Source organism: Elephantulus edwardii, unplaced genomic scaffold (assembly GCF_000299155.1).
Source record: "Elephantulus edwardii isolate Elephantulus edwardi_28Jun2011 unplaced genomic scaffold, EleEdw1.0 scaffold00419, whole genome shotgun sequence".
Classification (NCBI taxonomy): domain Eukaryota; kingdom Metazoa; phylum Chordata; class Mammalia; order Macroscelidea; family Macroscelididae; genus Elephantulus; species Elephantulus edwardii.
Window position 1 is genome coordinate 279,853 of NW_006400169.1, and position 19,830 is coordinate 299,682.

General features: G+C 39.9%; 1 protein-coding gene across 1 annotated transcript in view; it reads left to right on the top strand.

Annotated features, from left to right (window-relative positions):
• LOC102866468 (primary ciliary dyskinesia protein 1-like) overlaps positions 1 to 19,830 on the top strand; it is a 274,244-nt gene that overhangs the window by 17,110 nt on the left and 237,304 nt on the right. The window contains exons 3-5 of the mRNA XM_006902504.1: positions 10,916 to 11,002; positions 11,153 to 11,251; positions 13,524 to 13,624. Of these exons, the coding sequence (XP_006902566.1) occupies positions 10,916 to 11,002; positions 11,153 to 11,251; positions 13,524 to 13,624 (287 nt within the window). The remainder of the gene's footprint in view (positions 1 to 10,915; positions 11,003 to 11,152; positions 11,252 to 13,523; positions 13,625 to 19,830) is intronic.

Sequence of the window (19,830 nt, forward strand, 5' to 3'; positions counted from 1 at the left end):
TAATTAAAAAAATAAAAATAAAAAAAAATTTTAAAAAAAAGATAGTGAAATTCTTTGTGATATTGAGTGGGGTTTGTCTGTGACTATTCCTGACTGGTTTTCTTGATAGCAGCATTCTCCAGCAGTGTTAATAAGTTTAATGCTCATTGGTTTTGGGGGCTAACTGCTGCTCGGATTTCTACCTGATTTTGTAACGAAATGCGTGAATCTTGGGGGAGTTAGTAGCAAAAGTAGGTTGCTGTCTCAATTCCCCCTGCATCTTTTCCTATGGCTGCTGCAAGACCTGCTCCCAGGAGTACTGGCCTGTTTTTGTCTGATGGGGAACACAGAGCATTTTGAATTTGGTCTTTTGTAAGTATAGAAATTTTGGGAGTTAAAAAGGCATGTACACAGAATCCAGTGCAACTGCTCTGCAGGCGACAGTAAGCTGAGTTGCCACAGATGAAGAATACCTCTGAGGTAGAGCATTGAGTGGCATTATGTGACAAGGAAAGGTTTGATTACAATAAGAGGAGAAAACATTGCCTACTGCTTTTGTGCTGCTAATTGAATGTAGGCAGGTAACATTTGTGGTAAGGAGGAGGATTACATTATCTGTTAGCTGACCTATGAGACTTATTCTATTGAGGTGTTATTTTCTGAAGTCCAATTATGTGGAATAGGAGTGGCTACATATGCCCCCTGTCTTAACGGAAGACAAAGCCAACAATTTTTAGTGAGGACTGGGCTGGTATGACCTAGAATTTGAAAAGTGGTTGTTAAAATGTTTTATAGTGGCTTTTTAGTTAACTGGCAGGGTGAGTTTTTTTAGTCCTGAGAGAGTAATGCCTTTATAAGATTATGGGGTAACTTGGGCCTTGGTTATCATGGATTTTACTACTTGTGCAGGAAGGGGCAGGGAGTATATCTTGAATATCTGTTTGCTTTATAGTTAAGAAGAGGATAGAGATAGATTTTGTTATGGGAAGGTGAAAAGAGAGCAGCTTTAAATTTGGAAAGCAAGTCTCAGCCTAAAATGGGCATAGGAAATCAAGGTAAAATGAGGAAGGAGTGTGAAAAAGTGACTCCTTGTATTTGGCAGGGGAGGGGAGAAGTGGTTAGAGGTGAGGAAACAAAACCATCAACACCAACAACAGAGATCTGTGAGGGGAAGGTTGGCCTTGAAAATTCAGGTAGGGAAGAGTAAGTGTCCCCTGTGTCGATTAAAAGGTAGATTGGCTTGTCTGCAACTTGAATGGTTACCCTATACTCCTCCAAGGTAATGTTTGATGAGGCTGGTGGCCCTTGGCACCTTCAGTCTTCACTGGCTAGGGCTAGCAGGCTGAGTAAGCTCTGGTCTGGCTGAGAGACAGTCAACTGGGGAGCAGAAGGGACTGATCTCTCCCTTTGGGAAGAGAGGGGGCAGTCTTCCTTCCAATGCTGCTTTTCTCCACACCTGGGGCAAGGTCCTGGTGGAGGCTGGGGAGTAAGACATGCTTTAGCCTAATGACCTTCTTTAGCCCACTTAAAGCAGAGCCTGGGTTTCTAGTTAGATTTACTACCATATATTTAATCTTGTGACAGCTATTGTGATGGTTATTGTTTTCCAATTCTGTATTCTCTTTGTTACTGTAGAGAAATCTAATTGATTTTTTATGTTGATCTTGTATTCTGTCACTTTGCAGAATTGGTCAACTATGTCCAGTAGTTTTCTTGATGAGTCTTTATTGTTTTCTAAGTATACTATCGTATAATCTGCATATACAAATAATTTTACCTCCTCCTTGCCAATTTGGATATCTCTTATTACCTTCTCTTGTCTTATTGCTGCCACTAAGACTTCCAATACAATATTGAATAGGAGAGGTGATAGTGGACATCGTTGCCTAGTTCCTGTTCTCAAAGGGAATGCCTTTAGTCTCTCTCCATTGAGAACAGTGTTGTCTCTTGGGTTTGCATATATACTTTGTACTATATTGAAGAAATTCACCTCTAATCCCTTCTATTCCTATTTTGTTGAGTGTTTTACTCAAGAAAAGGTGTTGGATTTTGTCAAAGTCCTTTTCTGCATCAATTAATAGGATTATGTGGTTATTGTTGTTTGCTTTGTAAATGTGATGAATGACATGGATTATATTTCTTATGTTGAACCATTGTTCCGTACCTGTTATGAATCCCGCTTGGTCATGGTGAATAATTTTTTCATGTATCTTTGGATTCTATTGGCCAGGAATGTTTTTTTTTTATTCAGGATTTTTGCATCCATGTTCATGAGAGATATTGACCTATAGTTTTTTATTTTGGTGGTGTCTTTACCAAGTTTTGGTATCAAGGATATGTGCCTCATAGAATGAGCCTGAAAATTTGCTTATTTTTCTATATTCAGAAATGGTTTCTGTAGAATTGGTGACAGTTCTCTGAATGTTTTATAAAAGTCATTTGTAAAACCATCTGGTCCGGGCTTTTTTTTTTTTTCCCTGGAAGTTCTTTTATTACGTTTTCAATTTCTTCTTTTATAATGGGTCTGTTCAGGTGTTCAGTTTTAGTTTGTTTCAGTTTAGGTGCAGAGAGCTAGAGTCAGAAAATCAAAAGGGCCAAACTTGCTCAGTGTTTCTTAAGCTGAAGGAGTTGAAAAACAAATTCAAGCCACAGGTGGCAATACTTAGGTATACTTTTGGTAGTATGTTAAATGATCCAGAAAGTATCAAAAGAAGATGGAAAGAGTACATAGTCACTATCAGAAGGAATTGGCTGACACAGAGGAATTTCATGAAATAACATATGAGCAAGAACCTATGGTGATGAAGAAGGAAGTTCAAGTTGCTTTTAAGGAATTGGCAAAAAACAAGGTTCCAGGAGTTGACAGCATACCAATTTATTTATTTCAACAAACAGACGCTGCCCTGATGTGCTCACTTAAGTTGTGCCAAGAATTCTGAAGACAGCCAGCTGGCCGACTGACTGGAAAAGGTCGATATTTGTTCCTATTCCAAAGAAACATGACTCAACAGAGTGTGGAAATTATCAAACAACATCATTAATATGACATGCAAGCAAGATTCTGCTGAAAATTATCCAAAAATGTTTGGAACAATATGTCAACAGAGAACTGCCATATGTGCAGGCTGGATTTAGAAGAGGTTGTGGTACTAGAGATATTATAGCTAATATTACATGGATCTTGGCAGAAAGCAGAGAATACCAGAAGAATGTCTATCTGTGCTTCATTGACTATGCAAAGGCTTTTGATTGTGTGGATCACAACAAACTATGGCTGACTCTGAGAAGAATGGGAATCCCAGAACATTTGATTGTGCTAATGTGAAACCTATATTTTGGACCAAGAGGCTGTCCTCAGAACAGAGCAAGGAGACACTAGGTTCAAAATCAAGAAGACGGTCCGTCAAGGATGTATTTTGTCTCCATATCCTTTCAATCTGTATGCAGAACAAATCATCTGAGATGCTGAGTTGTATGAGGAGGAATGTGGCATCAGGATTGGTGGAAGAATCATCAACAACCTGCATTTTGCGGATGACACAACCCTGCTTTCTGAAACTGAGGAGAACCTGAGCACTTGCTGCAGAAGGTCAAAGACTGCAGCCTTCAATATGGATTGAAGCCCAACATCAAGAAAACAAAGATTCTCACCACTGGACCAATTGGCAGCATCAGTATGGATGGTGAGGAGATTGAGATAGTTGATGGTTTTAGTTTACTTGGTTCCACAGTCAACACCCTTGGTAAGAACAGCCAGGAAATCAGCAGAGGAATGGCATTGGAAAAGTCAGCTGTGAGGGACCTCTCAAGTGTACTGACGAACAACGACATCAGGCTAGAGACTAACTAAGGTGCACCTGGTCCAGGCTATAGTCTTCTCAGTTATGTGTTGTGCATCAGAAAGCTGGACAATGAATAGGGATGATAGAAAGAGAATTGATGCCTTTGAGCTGTGGTGCTGGAGAAGAGTGTTGAATATACCGTGGACTGCTAGAAGGACAAACAGGTCTGTCCTGGAGAGGGTGAAGTCAGAGTGCTCCTTGGAGTTAAGAATTCTGAAGCTTTGTCTGACATACTTTGGGCATGTTTCAAGGAGGGACTGGTCCTTGGAGAGGGACATCATGTTTGGGAAAGTGGAGGGACAGTGCAGGAGAGGGAGACCTTCAATGAGATGGATCGATTGTGTGAGTGGAGTGGTGGGAATGAGTCTGTTTGAGACGGTGAGGTTGGCACAGGATATAATGGCATTTAGGGCTCTTGTGCATAGAGTCGCAATGGCACATAACAACAAGAACAGTTTAGGTGGTAGTGCATTTCTAAGTATTTGTCCATTTCCTCTGGATTGTCATATTTGTTTGAGTATAGTTTTTATAATATTCCAATGTTAGCCTTTTTTTATTAGTTGTTTCTATTGTGATGTTGCTTGTTTAATCCCATATTCGGATTATTTGTGTCTTTTTCTTATTTTTCTTTGTTAGTGGTTTGTTGATTTTATTGACCTTTTCAAAGAACCAACTCCTAGTATTGTTTATGGTTTCAATTTTGTTTTTCTGTTTATTTCCACTTGAATTTTTATAATTTCTTTTCTTTCTTTTTTTTTTTTTTGGAGATTGTCAGCATTTCTGCTGTACTTTTTTTCAATTTGTTGGAGATGTTGGGTTAGAGAGTCAATAGCCATTTTTTTCTGCCCTTTGATGTATTTGCTTACTGCTCTAAATTGATCTCTGATTACTGCTTTGGCTGTTTCCCAGAGGTTTCTGTAAGTGCTGTCTTCATTGTCATTTATTTCAAGAAGCTTTTTAATTTCCGTTTTTATTTCTGCTAGCCACTCATGTTCAAGCAAGGTGTTATTCAGCTTTTAAATGCATGTGCGTTTTTTTCCTCCTTTATTCTCTTGTTATTAATTTCTAATTTTGTAGCATTGTAGTCTGAGAAGATGCTTTGTATTATTTTTATGTTTTTTTTAAATGTATTAATGCTTGTCTTGTGAACTAAAATGTCATTATTGAGAACATTTCATGCACATTGCAGAAGAAAGTATACTGTGGATTTTTTTAGTGCTTTAGGATGTAAGTATCTATGAGATTGAGTTTGTTTATTGTTTGGTTTAATTCTTCAGCATTTTTGTTGAGTTTCTTTATGATAGTTCTTCTATTCTTTCTTGAGAGTGATGCATTAAAATCTCCAGGTACTATAGTAGTGTTGTCTATTTCATTTTTTTAGTTTTGTTAATGTTTGTTTTATGTACTTTGCAGGTCTTTCATTTGGTGCATAGATATTTATTATTGTTATGTCCTCTCATTCTACTGACCTTTTAATCATTATGTAGTGGCCTTCCTTGTCCTTTGTGATAGTTTTTGCATTGAAATTTACTTAATCAGAGACTATTATTGCTACTCTTGCTTTTTCCTGGTTTCCATCTGCTTGGTATATTTTTTTTTACTACTCTTTTATTTTTAGTCATTATCTTCATTTTTCAGGTGTGTCTCTTGTAGAGAACGTATTGATGGATTTTAGGGTTTTTTTATCCAGTCTACTACTTTTTTTCTCTTCAGTGGTGCATTCAAACCATTCATATTCAGTGTGATTATTGAGAGACAAGGTTTTATTGCAGTCATTTTGTTGAATTCTTTTTGGTGTTGTTGCTAATTACCTTGGTCCATCTAGCATTCTCTAGTACTTTGTAAGAAGGACGTCTCTCAGTGTTTCCTGCAGCACTGGTCTTGTTTTTACAAACTCCTTTAGGTTTTATTTTTCTGAGAACATTATCTCTCCTTCATATTTGATTGACAGTTCTGCTTATTCTTATATCTACTCTCTCTCACTGCCTTCAGAATTCTCTCCTTATCTTGGTTCTGTCTGGCAAATTTGACTATGATATAGCTTGGTGTTTTTCTTTTTGCGTCTATTCTATATGGTGTTTGCTCAGCTTCTTGAATATGTATTCTCTCATTCTTCATTGTGCCTGGGTTTTCTTCTAGTAATTCTTCCACAAAATTTTTAATTCCTTTACTTGCTTCTTCCTATTCTGGAATTCCAATGATGTGCATGTTATTTCCCTTGATGATATTCCACATTATTCTTAGGTTTTCTTCTTTTTCCTTCCTTTTTGATTCTGCTTTTTACTTTAGCAAATCGGTGGTGAAAATTCTTTTATATCACTTGGATTGTTGTTTCTTGTTTTTCCAGAACTCTAATGCCTCATATGTTTTATCTGCATTATTTTGGATTGTTTTTTTAAGCTTCTGGTTTTTCTTGTAGTGTCCTGTGATTCTTCAAGTTTGTCTTTCACCCATTGAAACTATTCAATCATTGTTCTTTTAATTCTGTGTCAGAAAGTTCCATCAGACTTCCTGTCTTCAGGAAATCCATTGACACTCTGTCACATTTTGGGGGTTATATCATGCTTTAGGCTTGTGTAGTTTGTGAGGTAGCCTCCTTCTTTTGTGACATTGCTGTGGTAGTGTTTTTCATGCCTGAAACCATAGTTGGTTCTTGATCAGAAGTCACTGCTCCAGAAGAGGGTTAGGCAAGCATGCACACAGGTGCACACAGGATGGGCACACATACATACACATATGAGGGCAGAGGAGGGGTGCACATGCAGATGCACATCGGAGGGATCTAAATGGAAAATCAAGAAGCCTTGATTTTCCTTCAAGCACTGGGTCTGTCACCCCAGGTGAGCTCCAGCTTTCTCACATCTCCTGCTTGAGGTGAAAGCGTCCTACGGGTTCTAGCAGTCATGTGATTCCCCTCCCTCCAAGTGTCTCACTCAAATTCCCATTCTCCTGCTTGCTCCTGCCAGGTGGGTCTTGCCACAGCTCCCTGCTCCGCACCAAGGCTTGCTGCTCCCCACCAAAGCTCACTGCTACCCACTGAGGCTACCAAACTAATTATTTTTATAATAGTTCTCACTCAAATACCATGTGTCCTGCTTGCTCTGTGCCCATCACTCTGTCATCTCAGAGGTTTTTGTAAGTTGTATTTTCATTTTTATTTGTTTCAAGAAACTTTTTAATTTCATTCTTTATTTCTTTCATAACCCAATCATATTCTAGCAGAGAGGGATTTAATTTTCACATGGGTGGTTTTGTAAGCTTTACTGTCCTTTACTCTTGTTAATTTCTAGTTTTATGGTACTGTGATCTGAGAAGATACTTTGTATTATTTCAATGTTTTTTAATTTATTGATGCTTCATTTGTTTCCTAATAGATTATTCATTCATTGATGCCTGAGGTGGATTTCTGCTTTCTTGACATTATATGTGTCTTTTTTTTTCCTAGTAAATATTAGGCAGTTGTAACTGTATAATTACCCAGAGTATGGCAATGTTTTGGGAAGTGCCTGTATATCTGTGCTTCTTTCTTTCCCTATGACCCACAGAGCTGAGCACCTGATAGCAGTGTTCCCCCAAAGTACCCGGATGACAAACCAAAAAGCCTGTTGTTCCCTTCTAGAAGTGGCTTCTCAACCTGCCTGTCCCCAGTTGAGCTTAACGGGTCTCGCATAGTGTACCTAGACAGCAATGTTTCCCCTAAATATCCTGTGATATTGATGCTCCTGGTGCTGACTAACAAGGGCAGCAGCTGGGCAGTCTGTAGGCAGTGGGGCAGTGGGGCTCCATCTAATGGTGGTAGTAGTCTGATGTCCTGGGAAGGATTGTGCTTTAAACAGCAGCCTCTCAACCTGGCTGGTGGTGGCTCAGATGTTGGCCAGGGTGTGAGTGAGCTGAGTCTGGGCTGTAAACTTTAGCAGATGCAGCAGATGTGGTGGCTGGAAGCCCCTTTTGAGCTGGCCATGCCACACAGCCATTGGCATCTTGCAGCAGAGAGAATGTAAGGTCCCCAAAGGTCTTGGTCTCATGAGAAGCACATGCCTCACAAGAGGCATGGGTTTTGCATTCCCTGAATAATTGTTGAGGAAATGATGGGTGATATAACTGCTTCTGGTTGAGTTCTTTTGAAACTCTCTCTGGTTGCTCATCCTCTGTCTGAGAGTTGGGAGGGAAAAGATTTATTGAAATAATAACATACTGAGTTTTTGGTGAAAGCAAAAGTTTATTTACCAAATGATATACCCATTTAACAATTTTTATACAAATTGTTCTGTAGCCTTGGTTACCTTTTCCACAATGTGTGGGCATTCTCATTTCCAGACTGTTTTTATTGTTTCCGTTCATTTGGTTTCTCTGCTTCTTTTTACATTTTTATTTTTGGTTTAGGGCAAATATTGACCATTTGGTCTCAAATAACTGATTATTTTAAAGGATCACAGTTCTCATGGGTGATATTATTTACTTTATAATTTGGCTGAAAGGTCTTTAAGAGTAGCTTCAGTTCCAAGTTCAAAGTTCTCTTAAGGCAGTAGCATTGGTGTTTCCTCAAGTCTTTATTAGTCGTGTGTGTGTGTGTGTGTGTGTGTGTGTGTGTGTGTGTTTATGATTTTGAGTTTTCTACATTTTTCTCCCATTCTGTCCAAGACCTTCTATTAGACCAGGGAGCAGAAATGGTGGTAGTAGTAGCACCATTTGCCTTTCTGAGTCTCAAGCTAGATCAGGCTATGGCTTGCATGAGTGAGTAGTCTCATGGACTAGTTTCTTCTTTGAATGGTTGGTTCTCTTTAGCTCCAGATGAGTAGAAATCAATAGTTGTACCTTAGCTGGAAGTTGACTAGATTTTTTTAAAATTTATTATTCATTTCAATGAAAATTTACAGAGACTTTGGATTTCAATTCATTCATTGTTGCTCTTTTCTCCCCTCCCAACCCTCCCCCCACACCAGTACACTACCCTTTTGGAAAAGTAAAAGAAAAATTATTTCATTGCTTTACTAACCCTCCCCCAGGTCCACTCCACTATGCAGCCTTCACTCTGGACTCCTATCATGACAAAAATACCTAACCACATATCCCTTTTAAACAGTTTTCTCCCTTATCTGTTTCAGTGCAGTATACATTACTGAACCTGTCTTTCTCAGTCTCCTCCCAATCCTGATGTCAGTCCTGGTTTACAGCAGTGGCACCATGCAGTATTTGTCCTTTTGTGACTGAGATACTTCACTCAGCATAATGTTCTCCAGGGTCACCCATTTTGAATAATAGTGCATGAGTTCTTTGGTTTTCAATGCAGCATAGTATTCCATTGTGTGAATATTCCACAGCTTCTCTATCCATTCATTTGTTGATGGGCACTTAGGTTGTTTCCAACTCCTTGCTATTGTGAACAAAGCCGCAATAAACATGGGTGTGCATATATCTGCTTGGATGTCAGTTATAGTCTCTTTGGGGTATATTCCCAGTAGTGGAATTGCTGGGTCAAATGGTATCTCTATTTGCAACTTTTTGAGAAAGCGCCATACTGCCTTCCACAGTGGCTGCCCCATTTTACACTCCCACCAACAATGAATAAGGGTTTCAGTTTCTCCAGAACCTCACCAGAATTTGTTGCTTGCTGTTCTGTTAAATTTTGCTATTTTGACTGGCGTGAGATGATATCGCATAGTTGTTTTAATTTGCATCTCTCTTAGAGCTAGGGATTTTGAACATTTCTTCATGTGCTTGTTAGCCATATGATTGCCTTCTTTGGTGAAGTGTCTGTTCATATCCTGTGCCCATTTTTCTATTGGATTATTTACCTTTATCTTGTTGTGGTGCTTGAGTATTTTATTAATTCTGGATATAAGTCCCTTATCTGATAGGTCATTACCAAATACTTTTCCCCAGTCTGTGGCTTCCCTTTTTACCCTGTTGGAGAAGTTTTTGTATATGCATAGCGATTGGATTCTTAGAGGATCCCATTCATCTATTTTATCTTCTCCTGGTTGTAGGTAGCTCACAAGTTTTTAATGTAAACTTTATAAACCAATAATTGAGTTATCCCATAAGAATAAGAACAAAGTCTTTTCACCTTCCCATGGCTCTGACACAGCCCAGACCCCCATATCCCAAAATTCTTGCTTTCTTTTTAGAAAAAATAAAAATGGCCCTTTACTTAGAGACCCACTTAATCACCTAGATTGTCTGCCTTCCAGTGATGATCTTTTCTCATAACCAGAGAGCACACGGTCTCCAGTTCTTCATTTGCCCTAAAAGTGTACTAGATGCTGTCCTTTGTTGTTATGGGTTGTCTCTTAGTAGCCTTTACTTCATGATGGCTGCATGCACAAGTATTTTGAGAGCTAGAGCTCCAACGTAAAGAGCTCATATTCTGGCACTCTTTTGCGTATTATTTTGTTGTGAGTCATAGGGTTTCCACTGGATAATTTTCAGAAGTAGATTGCCTTAGTCTGGAAGCTCTGATGAAACCTGTCCATCATAGATGTCCCTGCTGGTATTGGAAATACTAGTGACATCACTTCCTGTGTCCTAGCAGTATGCAAACCACTGAAGATGACACATTGACGGATGGGTGTTTGAGAAGCCAGCTAACACATACTCCTTTTTTTCTGATTACCCAAGAACCAGTGGTATGCAATTAAGAGTGTGCTTCTTAGATCAATTGAATCACAATCTTAAAGAGAGTTCAACCAAAGTTACACCCACCAGAGAAAATCTGGATGGGGTACAAGGTGAGAGATGATATGTACAAGTACAGCAGTCTCCACTGACAGAAGACATGAGGGACATTCGGTGGCCAAGTCCGCAAAGAGTTGCACTGCTAGCCCAAAGACCACACCAATTTGAATTCACCAGCAGCTCCTCAGAGAAAGATGGGCAGTATCCTCCTGTGAGATTTATAGTCTCTAAAACCTTGCTAGTGGATTAGCTATCATTTGGTTCTAGCCTAACAGCAATGAGACATTTCATATCTTTCATATTTTTTAAAAAATACAGTTTTTCAAATTAATGAAAGAGCAAGATGAGGCATAAATAAATGTAATAACTATGCAAATAAAGCATTGTATTTACTGTTAACACTTCTTTTTCTCTCCTAGAATCTGGTCAATATTTCCAATGAGGTCATAAATGTTCACATTTTACCACCCAAAACCAAATACTTCCAGATCAAGTATGTGAAAAAAGTGAGTGTCGGCTAGCTGCCTATCCTCTCCCTGGTGCCTGCAGTCGGGTCTTATGTGTCATAGATTAGCTTGGGGCGGGTATATTGTCCACCCAGAGTCCTGTTCTTTCATTGGCCAGGGGCTTGTCCTGACCAGTCACTTGTCTTTCAGAAACACCACCTTGTCCCTGGCTTAGCCCTCACGGTAACTATTACATTTTCTCCAGATGAGTGGCGCTATTATTATGATTGCATCCAAGTTCACTGTAAGGTGAGTCTCTTAAATTCTGTGGAAGTAAAAGGGATCAAACGTATACTTCAAAGAGGGAAAAAAGAGTGATTGAATGAAAAGAACCCCTTTCTGAATGTGGCACTGGTGTTACCCTGGTAGCCAGCCTGTTGGGCATAGAGAGGCTGTGTGTAGAGGTGGGTTACAGTCAGAAGAAAGCAGCTCCTGAACACTGGGCAGAGCCAGGGACCCTGTTTATGGTACATCCCTATCTGCCTACCTTGTCCCTTTAACCTCATGTATCATGAGGGCATTGGAAGCTTTACAAGTCGCATAAATGCACTCCTGTGTCAATCTATGTTTCCTTGACTATGCAAAGGCATTTGACTTTGTGGATCACATCAATGTGTAGCTAACTCAGAGAAGAATGAGAATCCTAGACACTTGATTGTGCTTATGCAAAACCTATTCTTGGACCAGGAGGCAGTTGTCAGAACAGATCCAGGAAACATACATGGTTCAAAATTGGGAAGAGTGTACACCAAGAATGTATCCTATCTCTATACCTCTTCAATCTATAAGTGGAACAGATCATCCAGAAGGCTGGACTCTCTGAAGAGAAATGTGGCGTCAGGATTGGAGGAAGACTCAGTAACAACCTGCATTATGTAGATGGTACAATCTTGCTTGCTGAAACTGAGGAGAACTTGAAGTGCCTAATGCAGAAGGTCAAGAAGCCTTCAATATGGATTAAAGTGCAGCCTCTGGAAAACAAAGATTCTTACCTCTCAACCAATTGGCAGCATCATGATAGCCGGTGAAGAGATTGAAATTCTTAACAACTTCTGTTTGCTTGGTACCAGCAGCCACAAAATCAAATGACAAATTGCATTGGCAAAGTCTGCTGTCAGGGATCTCTCCAGAGTGTTGAAGAGCAGTGATGTCAGTCTGGAGACTAAGGTGTGCCTGATCCAGTCTGTGATCTTTATAATCACGTGCTACGCATCAGAAAGTTGAGCAGTGACTATGGATGATAGAAGGAGAATTTATGCCTTTGAGCTGTGGTACTGGAGCCGAATATACCATGGACTGCTCAGAGAACAAACAGGTTAATCTTTGAGAGGGTGAAACCAGGTTGCTCCTTGGAGGCAAGGATTCTGAAGCTTTGTCTCACATACTTTGGACATGTTGCAAGGAGGGACCAGTACTTGGAGAGGGACATCATGCTTGGAAGGGTGGAGGGACAACACAAGAGAGGAATCCCTGGGTGAGATGGATTGACTCAGTGACTGGGGTAGTAGGGGTAGGTTTATCAGAGACAGTGAGGTTGGCTTAGGATAGATAAGGATTCAGAGCTGTTATACATAGGGTCACTATGAGTTACAAGTGACTCAGTGGCACATAACAACAATAATATCTCAAAATTATGTAGTACTTTTAGCATGCTAAATCATCTGCTTTATTTCTAATAAACCCCTCTTAGGGTAGGTATTCTCATTTTATCATAGAAGAAATGAGGCTAGAGAGGTTGAAAAAAATCATACATGTGACTACTAGAGGCAGGCCTTTGAACTTCTTGCCAGTTCATATTTGAATATGTGGATCAGATGACTCTGTGCTGATTTCTCTATGTTGGGTCAGTGAAGAGTGTGATTCTGTAAGAGTCTCTGAGACAGAAGCAGAAATGGAACAGTCTTTGCTATGGTGTAAGCAATTTGCACTTTGCTACTAATCAAAACATTGAGGGTTCTAGTTCCACACAAGGTGCCTCAGAAGAAAGGCCTGGAGATCTGCTTCAAAGAAATCAGCCACTTAGTGCCTTGGGAGCTTGGCTATGCTCTGACTTACACAGGGTCAGCATACCTTAGAGCTGCCACAGCTGTAACAGCTGTTCACCATTGTCATCAGCTTCTCTGGACACTGAATGTCATCCCAAAGATTCCCACCTTCAAATCTTGGAGCATAGCATGCAGGGCAGAAGGGCAGAGCCAGGTAGTATAGCAGGGACTGACAAGAAGCTGCCTTGCAAACCAGAAGGCACACAGTTCAAGACTACCAGCTGCTCCATGGGAGAAAGGATGGGCAGTCTCCTCCCATACAATTAACTGCTTCTGAAAATCCACTGGAGGGTCAACTATGAGTCAATTCTGACTCAACACCACCACCACAACAACATACTTATATATAATCATTTATCTTAAGGAAGTAATTTTAATTCCAGAAAATAAAAGAAGAAATAAATGATCTACAGATGTATATTTTTAAAAATTTAATCTTAAGTATGGTAGATTTGATAGTTTCCTGTCCATTTTAGGGAGATGAAACCTTGCTTGTACCCATCCATGCCTACCCTGTCATGAATACACTGGATTTCCCCTCATTTATCAGTCTCTCAAATGTTCTGCTTGGGGAAAGGTAAGCTACCAAACATCAACTTCCAAAATATTACAGAATGTAAAAGCTAAGAAACATTCACACATGTTGTTCCCAATGGAAGATTATCCTTTCAGTTGACTTAGACTGGATCTGTGGTTGCAAAGGGTAGACAAAATAAAAACAAAAAACTCCAAAATCTCATAAGTGATAAAGAGAGTTTATTGGGTAGTTAGCATGTCAGGATGTATCTTCAGTCAGGTATGGTTGCATCTAGGAGTTAGATAAGATTGAAGGAGTTTGACTTTGTTCTTCTTGTCTCAGCTCTGCTGCCCTGTGCAAGAAACCTTCTCTAGAGGTCACGTGAAATGAGACAGCCCTCATGGGACAAGAGAGTTGTCAGAAACTCCTAAATCCAGCTAACAGTGAGATGAGGGAAAGGCCAAAAGTTTGAGACTTGAGTCTTGGTGAACCAGTTTTGATCACCTGTCTATCCTTGGCCAGACTACTTTTAGAAAATGGAGAAAATGGGTGAAGGGGAGGCAAAGAGCCGAATGCACTGTATAATCCAAATAGTCCCACCTTTTGGGAAAATGATTAGTGATTTAAATTAGAATGTATGCTGTATCTTACTCTTTCATAATTTTTTTATTAAATATGTATGACCAGACTTGTGAAACTTATACTTAGTTTAAGAAATTGTTTTCTGAACAGAACAGGAGAACACTGCATGGCTTAAAATCAGGAAATGTGTGTGTCAGTGTTGTATTTTTTCTCCATACAAGCTCAGTCTGTATGCTGAGCAACTAAAGAAGTTGAACTTTATGGATTGATATAGTGACTGTAATAGTGGGCTCAAGTATACCAGAGACTGTGATGATGGCACATCACAGAATGCCTATGAGTCTCAATTAACTCCACAGCACCTGACAACAGCAGGCATAATGCTCCGAGATATGCATGTGTGTATCATCATGCCGATTGATATCATTGAGTTACTCTGAACTGATTAAGTAAAGGCACCATTCCAAGTTCTCAATCCTGACACTACACTTTGCAAAACACAGTATTTCTAATATTGACTTGTATTTAAGTCATCAGGTATCTTAAGGAAATAAGTAATGATAATGTTAGAAAGTGAGAGAAACAAATCTACAAATAGATCTTTTAAAAATTTATTTGACTTTCAGTACTGAAAGTCTTAGTAGATAGACTGAAAAGTCTCATTATCATAGACTGTGCTCAACCCCAAAGGCATGTGGTTTGAAGTTACCAGCTGCTCCATGGGAGAAAGATGGGAAATTTCCTTCTGTGCTATATACTGCCTCTGAAAACCTGCTGGAGGGTCCGCTATGAGTCAGTTCAAACTTGATAGCACGTAACATGGTAGACTATTTCCCATTTCTCAGAGTCCTTGACTGTGGAGTGAACACCAAATAAATAATTATCAGTAGTAGGGGAGAGGGAAGGAACACCAGTAGGCCTGGATTCAGCCCTAGGCCTATTCTGATTACTTCTGAGATCTCCATTGATTGATCCCATGATTATGACTCCCTGGTTCTGAAGGTTTCATAGTCTAATAAACTATGCCATCAATTATTTTGCTAAATGACACACTATAGGCAAATATAGGCTCCCATGCAAGTCTTCAGTATGGATGAAGCTCAACATTAAGAAAACAAAGATTCTCACCACTGGGTCATTTGGTAGCATCATGATAGATGTTGAAGAGTTTGAGATTTTTAACAGTTTTAGTTTGCTTGGCTCTACTATCAACACTCTTGGTACCAGCAGCCAGAAAATTAAGAGATGAATTACATTGGGAAAGTCTGCTGTCAAAGACCTCTCCAAAGTACTGAGGAGCAATGATGTCAGTCTGGAGACTAAGGTGCATCTGATACAGGCCATGGCCTTTGTGATTACTTGCTATGCATCAGAAAGCTGGACAATGACTAAGGATGATAAAAGGAAAATTGATGCCTTTGAGCTGTGGTGCTGGAGAAGAGTATGGAACATACTATGGACTACTAGGAGAATAAACAAGTTTGTCCTGGAGAGGGTGAAGCCAGGCTGCTCCTTGGAGGCAAAAATTCTGAAGCTTTGTCTGACATACTTTGGACATACTGCAAGGCAAGATCAATCCTTGAGAAGAACGTCATGCTTGGGAGGGTAGAGGAACAGTGCAGGAGAGGAAGACCCTCAAAAAGATGGATTAAGCCAAGGTGGATTAAGCCAATGACTGGTATAATGGGGATAGGTGTGTTGGAGACAGTAAGATTGGCACAGGACAGAGCATAATTTAAGGCTGTTGTACTTAGGGTTGTTATGAGTCACAGGTGACTTGATGGCACATAACAACAACAACATGCAAGTCCTGAGATTGTTATTGTTAGAAGCTTTTTAGTCCAGTATGACCAATAGTGACCCTATGAACAACAGATCTGAACCCTATCCTATCCTGTGCCATTCTCACATTTCCTAACACACTAGAGCCCATTGTGGCAGTCACCATGTCAATCAACCTAATTGAAAGTCTTCCTCTCTTTTGCTGACTCTCCACCTTTCCAAGCATGATGTCCTTTTCCATGGAGTAGCAAGCATCTCCTAGCAACATGCCCAAAGTATGTGAGATGAACCTTCAACATCTTTGCCTCCATGGAGTACTCAGACTGTACTTTCTCTAAGACATAGTTGTTCTTTGGCAGTTCATATGATGGATATTCAATACTCTTCTCCAACACCACAACTTAAAAACATCAGCTCTTTTTCTGCCTTCTTATTCATTGTCCAGCAATGAATGAGATGCACATTAGTCCTCACTGTTCTCCAATTATTTGGAGAGGTCCTGGACTGCAGACTTTCCCAGTGATTTCCTGATTTTCTGCCTGCTGATACAAAAGATGTTGTGTGTGGATCCAAATAAGATGAAATTGTTGATAACTTCAATCCATCTATCATGGTGTTACCTATTGGTCCAGGGTTAAGAATTTTTGTTTTCTTGATGTTGAGCTGCAGTCCATATTGAAGGCTGTATTCTCTGATCTTCAACAAGTGCTTCAAGTTCTCACTTTCAGCAAGCGAGGTTGTGTCATCTGCATAACACAGATTAATGATCTTGATGCCACTTCCTTCTTCATAGATTCCAGCTTCTCGAATAATCTGCTCAGCATACATATTGAGTAGGAATGGATAGAAGATATAACTCTCTTAATTTTAAACTGTGTAGTATTCCCTTGTTCATTCACACAATAGCTTCTTGATCTAGGTATAGGTTTCACATGAGCACAACTGAGTGTTCTGGGATTTCCCTTCTTCTGAATATTAGCCATAATTACAGTCCACACACAAATGCCTTTGCATTGTCAGTAAAGCACAAATAGACATTCTTCTGGTATTCTTTGCTTTTAGACAGGATTTAACTCTACATCAACAATGGTATCTTTGGTACCACCACCTCTTCTAAATCCTGCTTGAACTTCTAGAAGCTGCCTAACAAAATATTGTTCTAGCCATTTTTTTCCATGATCTCCAGCAGTATTTTGCTTGCAAGAGATGTTAGTGATACTGTTCCAAAGTTTCCACATTCTGTTGGATCAACTTTATTGGGTATTGGAACAAACATAGATCTCTTCCAATCAGTTGGCTGGACAGCTATCCTCCAAATTTTCTGACATAGTCTGATTGAATGTATCCAAGGCTGCATCTGTTAGTGGAAGCATGTCAATCGTTATCCCATTAATTCCTGAAGTCTTATTTTTTACCAATGCTTTCAGTGCAGCTTCAGCTTCCTCCTTCATTACCATTGGCTCCTGCTCATATGGGACTTCCTGAAATTTTTCAGGGTCAGTCAATTCTTTTTGGTATAGTGACTCTGTGTATTCCCTCCATCTTTTAATGCTTCTTGGGTCATGCAATATATTGCCAATAGCATCTTTCAATATTAGAACTTGAAGCTTAAATTTGTTTTTCATTTTACTCAACTTGAAAAATGCAGAGCAAAATAAAAGTGTCCTTTTTTATTCTCCAATTCCAGCTCTCTGCACATTATGTTATAATAATTTGCTTAAATTTTTAGTAAAAACAAGGCCAGGAGTAGATAGTGGAACAGACCATATGCAAGTTCAAATTGAGGCTGAAGAAAATTAAAACAAGTCTATGAGAACCAAAATATGATCTTCAGTCTATTCTACCTGAACTTCAAATTCATTTTAAGAATAGATTGGAAACATTGAACACCAATGATTGAAGACCAGATGAGTTATAGAAATAAAGAGTATCACTCATGAAGAGAGTAAAGGGTCCTTACAAAGACAGACGAGAAAGAAAAAAACTGAAATAGATGTTAGAAAAGACTCTGAAAATGGCACTGGAGAGTCAAGAAGCCAAAATAAAGGGGAAACAACCTGAAGTAAAAGAGTTCAACAGAGGATTTCAAAGGGAATCTCAAGAAGACAAAGCAAAGTCTTGAAGAGGAAGCACTTAACTCTAATTGGAGTAAGAATGTCTTAATTCATATATGATGTGACAACTGGGTTCTACTACAAGGACATAAGAGAGTGGTGTGGATGAGCTTCTAGATAGGGAGATAACGTGCGACAGGAAAGCAAGAACTACATCTGGTAGGTGATGAAGAGCCACTGAAGGACTTAAATTAATCCTGTAAATAGTATTTGGTGCTTTTTGAGTGTGCCTTAACATGGGTGAACAGGAGTTCAATGAGCTTGTTGGCAGCATTAGAAAGGAGTATAACTCACCAATGACTGGGTAAATAGAATGAGAAAAGGTAGCAGGTTTATAAATTTCCATATGAGCTTTAGGATCCTTCTTTTATCACTGCCTGCTATAGTTGCAGAAGTCCTGATGGCTTAGTGATAAGAAGTTGTGCTGTCAACCCATAGGCAGGTGGTTTGAATTCACCAGCAGCTCCGTGGGAGAAAGATGGATACTGTCCTCCTGTGTGATTTACTGCCTCTGAAAATCCACCGGACCTAAATATTAGTGATCTGAACCCACACAGCAGCACCACAAAAGAAAGCTTAACAGTGTGATTCGACAGAGATTGTTGTTTTTGTTGTGTGCCATTGAGTCAGAACTGACCCATACCTGACCCTACAGTGGGTTTTCAGCTGCAGTTCACTACACAGGAGGAGATTTCCCAGGCTTCTGTGAAGCAGCTGGTAGATTTGAAAAATGTGCCCTTAGAATTGCAGTACAGCTTCTTACCACTCAGCCACCAGAGCTCCTTTCTACAAAGACTGTGGTTGTTGTGTACTGTAGAGTTGGAACCTATCCATAGCTGACTCTCTGGTGGTTTTTCAAAGGCAGTTAATCACACTATGGAAGGTTGCCGACAAAAAAAAAAAAAAAGAGAGAGAAGGTCACCCACAGAGAAGCTGCTGGTCTAAAACCTGCCCTCTGGATTGCAGTGCAGCTTCTTTCCACTAAGCCAAACCCTGTGGGGCAATTCTGTTCTGCAACACATGGCCACCATCTGTCAGAATTTGCTCGGTGTTGATGGACTTTGTAAATTTGGTTTGGGGCTGCCCTTGCATGGAGCTGAAAAATCGAGCTTTGAAGCCATCAACTTGTCTCAGCTGGCCTGCGTTCCTCACCCTCTCCACATCTCCTTGCGGTTCTCTAGTCACCATTGCTATTTTCCTTTCTTTAAAGAACTCTTAAAAATTGTAAATTAAATAATACACAGTGAGTATACAAAAGTAATGCATGTTGTTGTTGTTGTTGTTATGTGCCGTCGAGTCGCCTGCGACTCATAGTGACCCTATGTACAACAGCCCTAAACTCCGCTCTGTCCTGTGCCAATCGTACTGTCTCCGACACTCCCATCCCAATTATCCCAGTCACTGAATCAATCCACCTCACAGAGGGCCTTCATCTCCTGCCCTCCCAAGAATGATATCCCTCTCTAAGGACCAGTTTCTCCTCACAACATGTCCAAACTATGTTAGACAGAGCCTCAGAATCCTTGCCTCCAAGGAGCCACCCGGTTTAACCCTTTCCAGCACAAACCTGTTTGTTTTCCTAGCAGTCCATGGTATTCTCAATACTCTTCTCCAGGACCACAGGTCAAAGGCATCAATTCTCCTTTTCCGTCTATCCTCACTGGTCATTGTCCAACTCTCTGATGCATAACAAGTGATTGCGAGGACCATAGCCTGTATCAGATGCACCTTAGTCTCCAGAGAGACACCATTGCTCTTCAGTACTTTGGAGAGGTCCCTAACAGCAGA